Below are 14,785 nucleotides of genomic sequence, written 5' to 3' on the forward strand. Positions count from 1 at the left end.
TGACAAATCTGATCAAATTTCAACAGAAAACTGGGGCTTTGGTTAAGATTGTCATTTGCAAGGAAAATTCAAAAAGAGTTTTTTAACAACGGTTTTAGTCACCTAGAGCTTGTAAATCGTTTAGAAAGGGCAATTTCAGACCAGCATAATCAGCAAAGAACAGCACCCTTAATAACATCAGTGACAGATTTTCCAACACTTCCAGCACCTTCTTCATCAAAGCATCAAAGCTCAATCATGAAGAATCCTGACAACCCCACTCAGACCCCGGACAAAACAACATCTTCATATACTGCACATATGGCTACCTCTGAAGATCAAGACAGGCTGTTATGTTGTTCAACAACAAATCTGGAAGAAAATTTTGAGCCAACTGTCTTTCAAGTCCTGCCCCCAATTGAGGAACCAGTTCTTCACCGTTTGCTATCAGATGTTGAAGCAAATGTCCCAAATGAATCGGAGAGGAGCCTGCCAGCAACATCTACACATCAGCATATTGCACAAAGTATTCCTCCCTCTGGTGTTGGTGTTGTGAGTGTAGTGAAAAAGCAGAGCAGTGAAAGTAAAGTGGTCTTTAGTATTTGTGAAAATAGTAGTAATAAAGATGGCGATTCTAGTAATCTAGATGGTTTCTTAAAAACTGACACACCGGCTGATCCTTTAAACTACTTACTCCAGAAATCGCAAATGATAACGTGATAACTGATAAGTCGTTCTGTTAAACACAAAGAGAAACTAAAATTATTTCATCAAAACATTAGGAACTTAAAAAATGGTATTGATCCTTTGCAAATAACTTTAGAGGAGTTTGATTCGGTAAATTTCGAGTTGCTTCTTGCAAAGCTGAGGTTTTATCAGTTTAACGACATCTCAGTGAGGTGGTTTTCATCGTACTTGACCGGGCGTACTCAATGTACAAAGGTTAATGGACAGTTCTCGTCAGCACTTCCAAGGTTTGTCGGTGTTCCTCAAGGCAGTTGCTTGGGGCCTATTCTATTCCTTATACACACTGCAGATTTGAAAGAAAATTGAGTCACTGTTCTTTACACTCTTATGCCGATGATTTCCAACTGCTAATTTCTTATAAGCCCTCAGAAACAGCTAAGACTATTCGTTGTATCAACAATGATTTAGATAGTGTAAATAGATGGTCGAATGACCATGGTTTGCTATTGAACTCCAGTAAGTGTTCTGTCTTGCTTGTAGATAGGCCATCTTCTGGTGCCCACTCAGTGAATAGTTGTGTTGAACAGTGTATCTTTGTTGATGGAAAACCACTGATTTTAAGTAATATTCTTAAGATTCTTGGTGTCACTCTCGATTCACAACTTGATTTTTCTCACCATGTCAAAGCTATCTGTAAAACAGTAACAATACATTTGAAAACTCTTCGCAGACTAAGCTCAATTTTGCCAGAACTTTCTAAGTTGGAAATTGTCCGCCCAACCATTTTTCCTGTTATATACTATGCTCTTCCTGCTTTTTCCTGTTGCCTTACTCAGGAAAATCTGATGATCCTTACCCGGCTGCAGAACAGAGTGCTTAGATTTGTCTACAAATTGAAAAAATTTGATCACACTAGTGAGCACAGATTGAGTGCCAAGGTGTTGTCAATCATGGGGTACTCTGACTAAAAAAAAAAAAAAAACTGTAAATCTGGTCCACAAAGTTCTTCAGACGGGAAAACCTGAATACCTTAGGAAAAAGTTGGTACATATTTAGACATGAAATAAGTGAATACAGTACTCGACAGGACAGCCTGTTGCACTTGCCAAAGACAAAACTGGAAACGGGGAAGAAGGGGTTTAGTTTCTTTGGCCCAAAAAAATACAATGCTTTGCAACCCACTTTAAAAGAGTACAGTTGTAATAGGTTTAAGAAATGTGTAAATGAAATGTTTACCTAAACTGTATAGATAATTTTATTTTTGATTTTATGAATAGACTATTGTATTGTTTTATTTACTTAATTTGACAAAAGTTGTCATGAAAAACAGAGTTTGTACTTTGATGAACGCTTGCAAATAAAGACCTTATTTATTTATTTATTTATTTAAAGACATTAAAATTTAATATAAACAGAACAACAAAATAAAAACAGTAATGGTCAGTACTCATACAGACCCTGCCCTCAAGGATTGAGGGACTATTTTCACCAAGCAGCATAGCAGTAGCAGCTGTTGCAGCAGCCTCCAGTCCCAGAACTGGAAGATATTCTTTGTTGAGAGACTGGTCTGCTGCCAGCCTAGCCTCCATTTTGCGCACTACAGGCAGAACCCATGGCTTGCCTTCATCTGTGCGGTATGCTGCAACATATCAATATTTATTGTCAATTTGTTGAAAGTCTGGTTCGCCACCACCTAAAGTCTCCATTTTGTGCACTACAGTAAACACTCATGGCTTGTCTTCATCTGTGCAATAAGCTCTGCAACACATCAATGTTAACCCTAGCAGTGGCCAACGAGCGTAATACGCTAGTATAGGCCAAATTTTTTTTAACGGTGAAAAAACCGCTTATAATTAACTCTGATATGAACAATATTTATACCATTCGAAAGATCACATTCTGAACTTTCATTTTATTATATAAACAAACCCTGTAGCAGGTATTTAACAATGTCACGACAATTAGAAATCAAATGAATTTTTAGCGCGGCACGACTTTTGCAGCCGACACTTGGGAACTGTCAAAACACGACTTGTTTGGTATTACCCTGCTCGGGTAATTTTTGTCTTGGGATGTTGCGGGTGGTACCACTGGATAACACTGGATAACCATTGATTTTATCTTCATTGTGGTATTGATATTTAGAAAAGAAATATTGATTGCACAATAGGTACGATTTTATGAAAACAGCTGTTTTTGGAATTTATAACAAATGGCCAACCATGGAAAATACGAATTACATACACTGTAAGTTATTATTAATAGTCATATAATATGTCATTTTGAAGAGGAAGAAATGTAGCTTGTGATAGTGGCAGCCCTGCGCTCAGGGTTATTTCCGTTTTCTCTCAGTAAGATGACGAAAGTGTGTCACTACTGTCAAGGTCTCATACACAAAGTGCCTTGTATTCGCCATTGCGTGTTGTTGTCGGTGAGTTTTCGCTCTCGTTTTATCCATGATTTATTACTAAATTTGTTATTATTTTTTATTGTTAGAGAAACGTGTATGTGTGTGTATATAACAGTAATCTTCATGCCTTTTATTATGCATGAATATTTAATGAATAGTGTGAAATTTTGTTTATAAAAGGTTGTATTTTTCTTGCGGTTGTATTTTGCGATGTTCTGTTTATTTATATTATTATGCCCCTAACTCGTAAAAACAAAACTTGTTACCCAATGTGTTATACATCTTTATTTAGGTAATTGATTACACTACAAGATGATTATGTTGGTTTGAAGTAAAAACATTTGGTACAAAAGTTTTTTACTATATACTATGAATTTTTCCTTGCAAAATTGCTAAAATACAAAAACATTATTTTATTTATAAATAAAAATTATTTTTATCATAAACTTTATGATTTTTTTTGGATTCCTTACTTTATTAGCTTTACAAACATGTATACAAATATATTATATAACTTTTTACAACACAAACTAACACTGCACGGTTTTCAATTTTTTCGGTTCTCCGTTTGTTACTATATTTTGTCCCAAAAACTTATAAAAAAATATTTTTCTAACTTGTTATATATTTCTATGTAGGGAATTAGATTGTCTACAAAATGTTTATAATGAATTTCCCATAAAAAATCTGTAGAAAAAATTTTAACGAGGCTGCTTTTGAAATTAAAAAATAAATTCTATCTATTTCACTTTACCGAAAAAATAAAAAAATACACTGTCTATTACATTACTATTTCTACATTCTCCTATTCTTTACGAGCAAAATGAATATAAGGTTGGCTAGGTTTACTTGTATGGTTGAATTTTTACAAATTTTCAAAAAAAGTCTGCAAAATCGCCAAAATGGGTTGGCCATTCCCCACTTCTAACATTGGCCACTGCTAGGGTTAATTGTCATTGTTGAGGGTCTGGTTTGCTACCATCCTCGCCTCCATTTTGAGCACTACACGAAACACCGATGACTTGCCTTCATCGGAGTACAACGTGTGTCCCTGTTCAAGCGCCATAAAGTATGACGCAAGTTCAGTGTGGCTACAAAATTTATAATAATATCGATGTCTTTCTTGAATACAAAATAGGCCTAGCTTTGTCTTGTTGGACTTTCACTCATGATATGTATATAAGCAAGCATGTGACTATTATTTGTATTTAAGTCATATATGTTTATGTTTTTATATTTGATTATTGCCTTTCTGTTTTTACTTGATTCAATTAAACACTAGTTTTCTATTCTGTCTCAATTTAATTTGATATTCATGAGTTTTAGAGTTAATTCCACACTTAATACGCTTTCCCCTTAAGGTTATGGCCCCAGAGGGTTTTAAACTCATGAATTTAATATATTCCCAAGTAAAATCTTTTTCATCACTCCTTAACGAAAGTAACTATTTTCGATAACAGCTGATATCAATGAAAGTAGTCGTTTCCCAAGCTCTAATTTAGGGCGAGGGAAAATCGATCAGCTGATTTTCCCTCGCTCTAAATTTACTTTCCCTCGCTCTCAATTAGTTCTCCATTTATTCACTACGCGCGCCAGTGTTTTGTTACGGTTTAACTTAATGATTTTAATCAGCTGTATGTATTTTTAAAAGTTGTGTTTATTCTTTTATTTTGATGTTTAAACCAAATTTATTGAGAAATATACGTAGGTTTCTTTTTAGAAGATTTTATTTTATTTTGATGTTCAATCAAATTAATTGAGAAATCAAATTGTTTTAATATACTGAGGTCTGCTATTCTGTGTTTGTGTATTTTTGCGTCGTGATGAAAAGTATCGTTCATAACTCGTACCGAAAGTTATTATCCGGCACTTGCTCCATTATTCCCGTCCTCGGCTTCGCCTCGTACGTGAAAATAGCTCTCACATACTCGGCTTCGCCTCGCACGTGAAATTAAGGTTCCCTGTGTTCGGCTTCGCCTCACACAAAAACTTGGGCGCGCGACGGAAAATGCCACTTTCGGTCCTAGTAATGAAATATACTATTTCAATCTAAATAATTTATCAATCAGCCTAGGTTGAAGGGTTAAGTTTTGTTCTTGTAACATCTCATAACCTTTTCACAAAATGACTAGTACTGTAAAATTACTGAATTGAACCTCTAAACAAAAATACTATGATTCTTGGAGAAAATCTGATATATGGAAACTAGTGATCCCATGCGGCTCAACTATAACATAATAGCAAAATAACATATGAATTTAGAAAACAAACTAGTTGTTTCCAGTTAATAATATTAACTGCATTTAAATGTCATTTTAATAATTTAAATACAATTTTATCTTGTCACTACATAATAATTCAAAAGTCAATACTCAATAGTAGTGTTTTAACAGAGTACCCAATACTGCCTGAGAGAACAGTTAACATTTACATCTTACTTTTGGCATGTTAAAGGTGAAACTCTTATATATGATTTTTTTTCGCAAACACTCTAATAACGTCTTTAACCAGAAGACCTCGGTTTCGTTGTTTTTCACCATTATTTTTAGATAATCAAAAGCGCGGTACGTACAATGCCCCATGTTGAAAGCAGGGCTTTGTCAGATAAGACCAACTTTTTCAAGTGTCTGTCCTTGAATTTTTGTGATGGTCATGGCAAATGCAATTTGGCATTGGAACTGCAGATGTTTGAATTTCAGGAGAAAATTTCCCTCTGACGATTCTAAACTTAATTGGAATAATAATACTCGCTTTCCTGCCGAACTTGCAGTAATCATTTTCATACTTAAGACTTTGTCATTAATCTCTTTCACCATTATTCTGGTTCCATTAACCTTTTTATGGATTTAAATTTCTTAGTAAAATTACAATTCCACCCTTTTATAAACATAACTTGTGAGACATAACCACTTGGTGCTAAAGTGTGGAGAAATTAATCAGGGACATGTAACCGGTCTTCCTCTTCTTGAATCAAAGTGTCCACTGAGTAGTAAACTCTACTGTCATTATTTAGTGGCTTAGCTATTTTATTATTAATTTGGTCACCATGTTCATTCTTTGGTTAAATTATTGCATGATTTTTGTCTTTTTTAAGCAACTTAAGAGAATCCTTCACTGAAGATTTCGTCAATGATATTTTTATTCGCAAAACATTGTGGTGGAAGACTTATCAATGTCTCACCAAGACCATTAAGGTAGCTCTCTTGCCATTCCTTATTCGTAAAAGATATTCAGCAAATATTGATTCCCTTGGATTTGCTCTCATGTTTTTAGCAAGTGAAACATTTTTAAACATTGACCATAAAGGTGATATAATTATTGCATTTTCTACCATTTCACAGCGACTCGCACCAGAGACTATGGTAGCTAATTGCCGGAAATTACCTCCAAAACCATTCCACCAAAAGGCTTTGCTTGGCCTTCTCTTCTGGCGATATGTCGCAGTAATCATTCTGCAGACGATAAAGCATACTTATTGGACATAGAAGCTTCATCCTATAATATTATTTTACAAATATTTAGCTTCGTTACTATTGGATTTTATTCCGGAGACTGAGACTGAATCATTTAATTTTATTGACAATTTAAATCTGTACGCTTGGATCTCCTAAGTCAAAATAGTCTGTTTTGTGACAGCATCTGTCCGTGCAATATGAAAAAAATAATCACACGGTCACATAACATTTCTTTGAATTTCAAAAACCAACATAGGTAGCTTTTCACGATTTATTATCATACCATCTCTGTTGTTAATATGTTGCCGAATCGCAAACACGGGATTGTTTCTTCTAGGTTGAATTTTATGATATCAAAATTAAAAATTGGAAAACACAACACATAAAAATATCTATGAAAAAATTAAACACACCATTATATGAAAATAAAATACAATCACATAATTAAATAGACTGGTTGTTACTCCCTATGAATGAAACTGCATAAATAAACTATCCCATCTCATAAGTTATCATTGTATTTGAAAGTAAACTGATAGGTAAACAGAAAAAGTAAATATTAAAATGACAGAAGGGAAACAGGCTATTTTTATGAAGACAGGTGTTTTCTTTTAAGAAATGAATCATATGTTAGGTAATCAAATTTTGACTTCTATATTTAAAATACATGAAAACTTTAAAGTCCACTGGAGCAAAGCACATCGAACTGAGCGTGACAAAAGTTATTCAATGACTTCTACAGAGAATTCCCTTTAATTTGACACCTTAATCATCAAAATCGGTTCATAAATAAAAGAGTTTTGCTGTGCACAAGAAATTCCTTACGGAATTAGAATAATAGATTCATCGTGTCTATGTCGAAAATAAAATACAGTAATAAAGCCTTTTTTTTCTAGGACGCTAGGCACGAGCCTGGGGTTGTTTTTCACATTACTTCAGGCTAGACCTAGGGGTTAATGCATTATCACTTAGATAAAATCCATTGGTGACTTGGCGGGGATCGAACCCGGGATCTCAGGGACTACAGTACCGCCTAACCACTAGGCCAGCTCACTCCCCCATAAAGCCTTAGAAAGGGAAGCAATCCAGCAATTTCCTAGCTGTTGTCTTATATTTAGTATAATAATAAGTTTTCAAATATGTTATAGCTATTTTTAAATATTTTTAAACATATTTAATAAACAAAATTTATTATATAAAACCAATATGGAGCATATTTGAAGGACATAAATTGCTGCTTGAAAAACTCCCAATGTTTTGTAGAAAACCCTTTTAAAACTTAACACTAAAGAACAATTTTTTAATAACAAAAGTACTTTCTTCCTTAAATACTACTTTTTTAGTATACAAGTTACCTTCAGGAGGATTATACCCAGGTCAGAATTTCCCGTAATTAACCCTTTGTGGTCTCATAGAAATTTTATAAAAGTGCTTCTCAACTTGAATGGCCAGCCCTGCTGGACACGGCTACGTTCTATATCAGCTTGTCATGGTTACACGGCGCAGTGCCTCACAGGTCGTACTCCCCCATTAGCTCGTCCGGCCAGTATAGGTGGCCATCCAACACACTTTTTTAACATTGTTTATTAATTAATAGATATTATTAATATTATAATATTATAATTAATATTATAATTATTAACATTATAGATTTTATCTGGTTACACATTAAAGAGATTAATTATCTAGAATTTTTATTTTATTTACAAATCTTTTCAATTTTTCTTAAGAAGAGGATTTTTATTTTCAGTTTTACTTAAAGTTCTAATACATTTACTTATTTACAATACATTTACAGCAATACATTTACTAGATTTAAAAATAATGTTCAAAGTAAATGATAAAGTGTTTGCAAAAGTAAGAGGTTACCAGCCTTGGCCTGCATACATAACAAAAATTGATGGGAAAAAGATTCATGTAAAATTCTTTGGAACTGATGAATTTGGTGTGTGTAGTGAGAATAATATTTGTAACTATGTCAACTACAAAACAACAAAAATGCCCGAGATAATGAAACCTTCATTAGAAAATGCAGTCAAGGAAGCTGACAAACACTGTGCCGATTGTGAAGAGGAGATTTTCTATCATAATCCAGAGATTGAAAACTTGGATGATGTTCTAGAAACTAGTATAATTGAAATTTCTGAGAAAAACAACCAGCTAAAATTTGAGAAAGTTAGGGCTGAAACTTCTCTGCGAGTTGCTGAACAAGAAAATGGAGAACTAATCGATGAAATTTGCAAACTTAAGAAGAAAAATGAAAACTTAAAGAATGAAATAGACATGAGAGATAAACTGATTAGGGAGCTAAAGACTAAATTAGAGGATAATAAAGAAGATTTATGTTATCTGACCCCCAAAACACTTATCAATATGGGAACTCAAACAAAAAATGAAAAAGATGCAAGCTCTTTCTCCAACATGTTGAAAGAAGAATGCTTTGTAAAAATACAAAAGCTTGAAGACCAACTAAGCGAAAAGGAAATTTCGATTATACAGCTTAACAAAGTCATTCAAGAATTAAAATCGACAATCTCAACCAAAGAAGGTTATTTGACCCCGAGAAACAAGACAAAGTATTCACCCAACAAATTCAACTCAGCTTTTTCTTTGCCCACTGAAAATAGATTTGATTTGTTATCTGATAGCTCTGATGAAGAAATCGAAATACTGAACCAGAAACCTGTTTCTCCTGCTGCTAATTTAAACTCCAAGACAAAGACAAAAACATTAAAAAAAGCAAAAAAAGTCAATGTTGAATATTGTGACAACTCAAAATGAATCAGCGAAAAACAAACCTCAGTTACTTGTGGTATCTGATGGTCATAGTCCAAGAATTTTAGGGATAAAACTGCCATTCGACCTAACAAATTCGGACTAAGTGGAAACTTTGCACAGTTGTTTAGTAAGCCTAAATAAATAAAATATCAAAAGTCCCCATAAATCCCGGCTGTGCTTCAGCCGCCATCTTGGAAAATGGCGGCCAATTTTCACTTTTTTGACAATATTTCACAAACTATTGGTATTAGAGAATTTTTGTAATTACAAAAGTTAAAGAACGTCTAAAAATACATCTTTTTTATATTACAAGGTTTGCTCTATCTCTAACGGTTATTGAGATAAATAATAAAAGTTAATATTAAATTTAAAATTCCCATGTTATTCTTATGGAGGAAAATAAAATTGTTGCAGTTTGCTTATTTATGGATATATTTTGATCAAACTTGGCAAATTTATTTATTTCATATTAAGCTTATGATATTTAACATAAATACACGCTTTATTACTCTCCCCATAGCAGTAAACCTAGTACTTGTTAAATTTAACCGTTTTAAAATAGGGAATCTATCCTACATTTTTAGGAAGTATTTTAGTAATGATCCAGTCAGGCAAATGGAAATTTATTTTTTGACATATTAACAATAGTTTTCCTTCATTAGTATTAAAGTTTAAAGTCCACTCACTATCTTTTCACTACTATGTAACTACTTACATTGTAGGCCTACTTATTACTCCCGGTATAATTATTTTGTCAGTGAATACTGTATTAGGAAATTCAACCTTAAAATCCGGACTAAATGCGGCTGAGGCACAGCCGGAATTTGTAGGGACTTTTGCCATTTTCATCAACTAGGCTTACTGTGCTTAACTGTGCAAAATTTCAATTTAGTCCTGTTTTTAAGGTTCAATTTCCTAATATTTACAGACAAAATAACTATACAGGGAGTAATAACGTACCAAGTAAGTTTTGAGTAGTTACATAGTAGTGACAAGATAGTAAGTGGGCTTTAAATCATAATACTAATAAGAAAAATGATTGTTAATATGATGAACAAATGAATATCCATTTGCCTAACTGGATTTTTACTAAAAATATATCCTAAAAATGTAAGATACATTCCCTATTTAAATAACTTTAATTTTAACGAGTACTAGGTTTACTGCAATGGGGAGAGTAATAAAGCGTGTATTTATGTTAAATATCATTAGCTGAGTATGAAATAAATAAATTTGCCAAGTTTGATCAAAATATATCCATAAATAAGCAAACTGCAACAATTTTATTTTCCTCCATAAGAATAACATGGGAATTTTAAATTTAATACTAACTTATATTATTTATCATATCAATAACCGTTAGAGATAGAGCAAACCTTGTACTATAAAAAAGATGTATTTTTAGACGTTCTTTAACTTTTGTATTTACAAAAATTCTCTAATACCAATAGTTTGTGAAATATTGTCAAAAATGTGAAAATTGGCCGCCATTTTCCAAGATGGCGGCTTAAGCACAGCCGGGATTTATGGGGACTTTTGATATTTTATTTATTTAGGCTTACTAAACAACTGTGCAAAGTTTCCACTTAGTCCGAATTTGTTAGGTCGATTTTCCTAATATTCTTCCACTACCATGGGAGAAATATTTCCCACATGATGGAAAATAAACTTGGGAAAGAATACAATGTATCTGTTGTGGCTGCTTCAGGAGGCAACTTCAGTTATGTAGCTAAGAATTTGAGTCAACTTACAAGAAACTTTTCAAAGAAGGACCACGCTGTATTTATTGCAGGCTGTAATGATTCTGAACAGCAAGCCCATCCAGTGAACATAGTAAACAGTTTTAGTCTTAAAAATCTTATCAATGTTTCCTCATGGACAAACCTGCATGTTGTCAGTATCCCACATAGGTTTGATTGCAACAGATTGAATACAAAAATTGACATCATGAACAAAAACATAAAACAATTGCTTGGAAATACAGATCTCTCCTACATTGACATAACTCAATTGCATAGAAGTTGCTTCACAATTCATGGACTTCATCTCAACTATGGAGGTAAAAAAAAACTTGTTGAATCAATTGTAAACAGTGTTCAGGCTAACATCAAGATGCAAAGTACAGCTGTTGCTGTTGAGGAGAGTGTGTCAGCGAGACCTGCGAGGTCAACACCTGCTGCAATGTCGTTGAAGGAATTCCCACCACTTCCCTCACAATCCAGTAACGGACTCGAGCCAACCTCTCTGGCTGAAGAGCTAGAGCATGCTAATAACATTGCTCTGGTTGAGGCAGATATGAGGGAGTACCTTGATAAATGTAGAAATGACCCAGAAACTGCGTTCGCTCACACAATATCAAGAGATCTACATCATGACAGGAATATGACAGCGGGAGTGGCTGTTGCTTTTTGTAAGGAATTTGGCAGACCTCAGCCCTCCAGCTGCCTTAGTGACTTTTTGGCTTGCCAGGTAAATAAGAATGAGGCAACAGTTTTTAGTCTCATGACCAAGCCAACATATGATAGCAAGCCCTCTGTGGCTGATTATGACCAAGCTTTTGAAGAACTTGAAACAGCTTTCAAAGAGAGAAAACTTCGCAGACTTATTTGCTCCCCAATGGGCTGCGTGCGAGATCTCATTGATCCTCTACATTTTGCGACTAAAATAGTTGGTTTTCAAAAGAACACAAATGCAAAAATTAATTGTAACCAATGATCAAAGGACAAGCAGAAGACCTCTATGGAAAGGACTGACTCATACAGAGTTTGTTGATAAATTACAACTAGCAATCAACAGATGTCGATCTTCAGAGAATAGACAGCAGATCTCTGGAGGGGGTATCAGGATGGGTTCTCCTTGGGGCGCGCCACATTCACCTCCAGTAATCCCTGTCTGCAGTTCACCTGTTGAGCAGAACCATCAGCAATCTGGTGGATACACAGCCCGTGTTGGTCTCCCTTCAGTGGATCTGCAGTCTTCAACAAGCCTATTTTCTAATGACACATCACGTCACCAAAAAAACTCCCCTGTGAAGCCACAGGTACCAACTACATAAATTTTAAAAACTTTTGCGTAATGTGTAATTCAAATCATGGTTCTTTTTTAAATAATAATAGCAGAAAACCCAAAAAGAAATCTTTTGTATGGCCTATCTGTGAGGAGGCTAGGTTAAGTAAAAAATATGCATGGTTAATGCACTTGAATATACAAGGAGGAATTACAGATTTAAAAAAATGAATTGGACCTACTTTTGCTTGAGTCTAATATATCTGTGCTTAGCTTAAATGAACATTGGCTTAAAAAAGATCAAATTAATATTTTAAACGGTATAGAAAATTACACAGTTGCTGCTCATTTTTGTAGAGAAAATACAGCTCATGGAGGCTCATGTATATTAGTAAAAAATAATTTGAATTTCTTTGAAAGAAAGGATCTTTGTATATTCAGTGATGAGTTAGTTTTTGAAATGTGCTGTATTGAGATAGTTTGTTTCAATGCAATTATTATTTCCATTTATAGAATTCCATGTATTTCAAATTTTAGAATTTTTTTAAATAAATTAGAAAATGTGTTTATTTTACTGCTGTTGTGAACTTTATTGAATATGTTTTCACTTCATTGATTTTCCTTTTGATCTGACTGTTATATTTGTTCTAAACTACTGTGTTTTGGTTTACCATATGTTAAATATTTTGTATTGAATTAATTTAATTGTTTAAAAGGTTCAGTTAAGACTTTGGTGTTAATAAAGAAGCCTACTAATCTGTTTGTGAAATAATTATTTTATCATTTCTGGTAATTATTTCAAGATTCAAAACATTGAGATCCAGAATCCAACAATGCTCTTACTAGTAAAGATTGCTGGTCAGGTCCTATTACTTTTACTAGAAGAGTTTGTAATAAGGTTTCCTTATTCTGATTTGCAATCAAGGACTCCCATTTAAAATTGCTAACCAAACATGTGCAATTTTTAAATCAGTAAAATCGCTGTGACACTTTTACTTCTCTTCCACATCTGGTTTTCTTCTTAGCGAAATCAAAGACTTTGTTTTCAACTATATTTTCTGCTTCTTCAAGTGGTTTATTTTCTTTCATACTCTATTTTTCACAAGCTGTGATTTCTAATGGGAAAAGTCTTTGTAGTGGTCTTGTCAAAATACCATTTCCAGTTTTTAGTCTTGCGACTCTGGAGAATCCATCTCTTCCTGGATATACATCTTGTACCAACCCCAAAGGCCATCTTATTCGTTTTGTGTTATCATCTCCTATCAATACAACTTCTCCAATAATGGGTTCTCTACTTTTCTTGTTTTTTCCATTGTGAACGAGTGTAGCCAAATATTCTTTCTTAAACCTGTCTCTTAGTGATCTTCTTAGTTTGTTTATATAACACACTCTTTTATTCAAACTTAGACACTCAATTTCCTCCAAATCGAGTAATTCAACTGTTGATGTTGGTTGTAAGAATAAGGCTGGAGTTAATGGTTGTAAACAGTCATCATCATTCGAAAGATAAGTCAAAAGGTCTTGAATTTACAGTTGCTTCACAATCACACAAAATTGTTGAGAGTTCTTCCTGCGTGACTGAAGAATTTCCCAAGTTTCGTCGTAAAATTTCCTTTACCACTCCAATAAGTCGCTCCCACCACAAAAATCTTAAAGCGTCTCGGTCACTTTTTGTTGAACTTTGCAAGAAAGCTTCCTTAATATCTGAAATAACGCCTATTGGGTGTTTTCTAAACTTCATTAGAAGAGCTGGAATTAGTTCTATTAAATTAGGTCCCTTTTCCAAACAAGAGTTAAGTGAATTCCCTCTACTATCAACTACAGAAGCATCAAAGACTGGTCGAACCTTAGTAGTCAAACTGGATTCTTTGACCACAGCGTGATGAGGTAAGTAGTGTAAAGGTCTATCAGTTACAGAGGACTCAACAACCCTTTCAATAATGTTTGAATTCAACCACTCTGAAAATACCTGATCATACTCATTGAACTTTTCTAACTTAATCAACTTCTTAGTCACTGCATGTAGTCGATTTTCGGCTGTAACTCTGTTGTCCATAAGCTCCGGATGGCCTTCAGTCCATGGAAGAGTCACCTCGTACCTATTTTCACTATTTACTACAATAGTTTTGTTAAAATGCTCCAAGACATCTGATGCATTCGCCTCCTTTGTTTTACTACCTGATGGATCAGTGATGCCCAAAACATCTAAACGCCATAGATCTGAAATGTCCATTTTAGCAAAGCAACTAATGCTAATAAGTGACTGGTTACTTTTTCCACATTGACCCATTACTGTCCATCCTAACACAGTCTGAACAGCAACCAGAGATTGATCTAGCTGTTCAATTTTACCTGTGAGAAGTTGGCCCAAGATATCAGCTCCTAGTAGTAACTGTATTTCTTCTGCTGCATCTTGTCCAATATCTGAAAGGTATATATTCTTCTTCTTTAAAATAGGAAAATACCTTTT

General features: G+C 34.0%; 1 protein-coding gene across 1 annotated transcript in view; it reads right to left on the minus strand.

Annotated features, from left to right (window-relative positions):
- LOC128985025 (aspartate aminotransferase, cytoplasmic) overlaps positions 1–14,785 on the minus strand; it is a 136,492-nt gene that overhangs the window by 103,756 nt on the left and 17,951 nt on the right. The window contains exon 2 of the mRNA XM_054404403.1: positions 2,124–2,305. Coding sequence (XP_054260378.1) covers positions 2,124–2,305 — 182 coding nt within the window. The remainder of the gene's footprint in view (positions 1–2,123; positions 2,306–14,785) is intronic.

This window comes from Macrosteles quadrilineatus, unplaced genomic scaffold, assembly GCF_028750875.1.
Source record: "Macrosteles quadrilineatus isolate MER2022 unplaced genomic scaffold, UCM_ALF_1.0 Scaffold_1__1_contigs__length_201487025, whole genome shotgun sequence".
NCBI lineage: Eukaryota > Metazoa > Arthropoda > Insecta > Hemiptera > Cicadellidae > Macrosteles > Macrosteles quadrilineatus.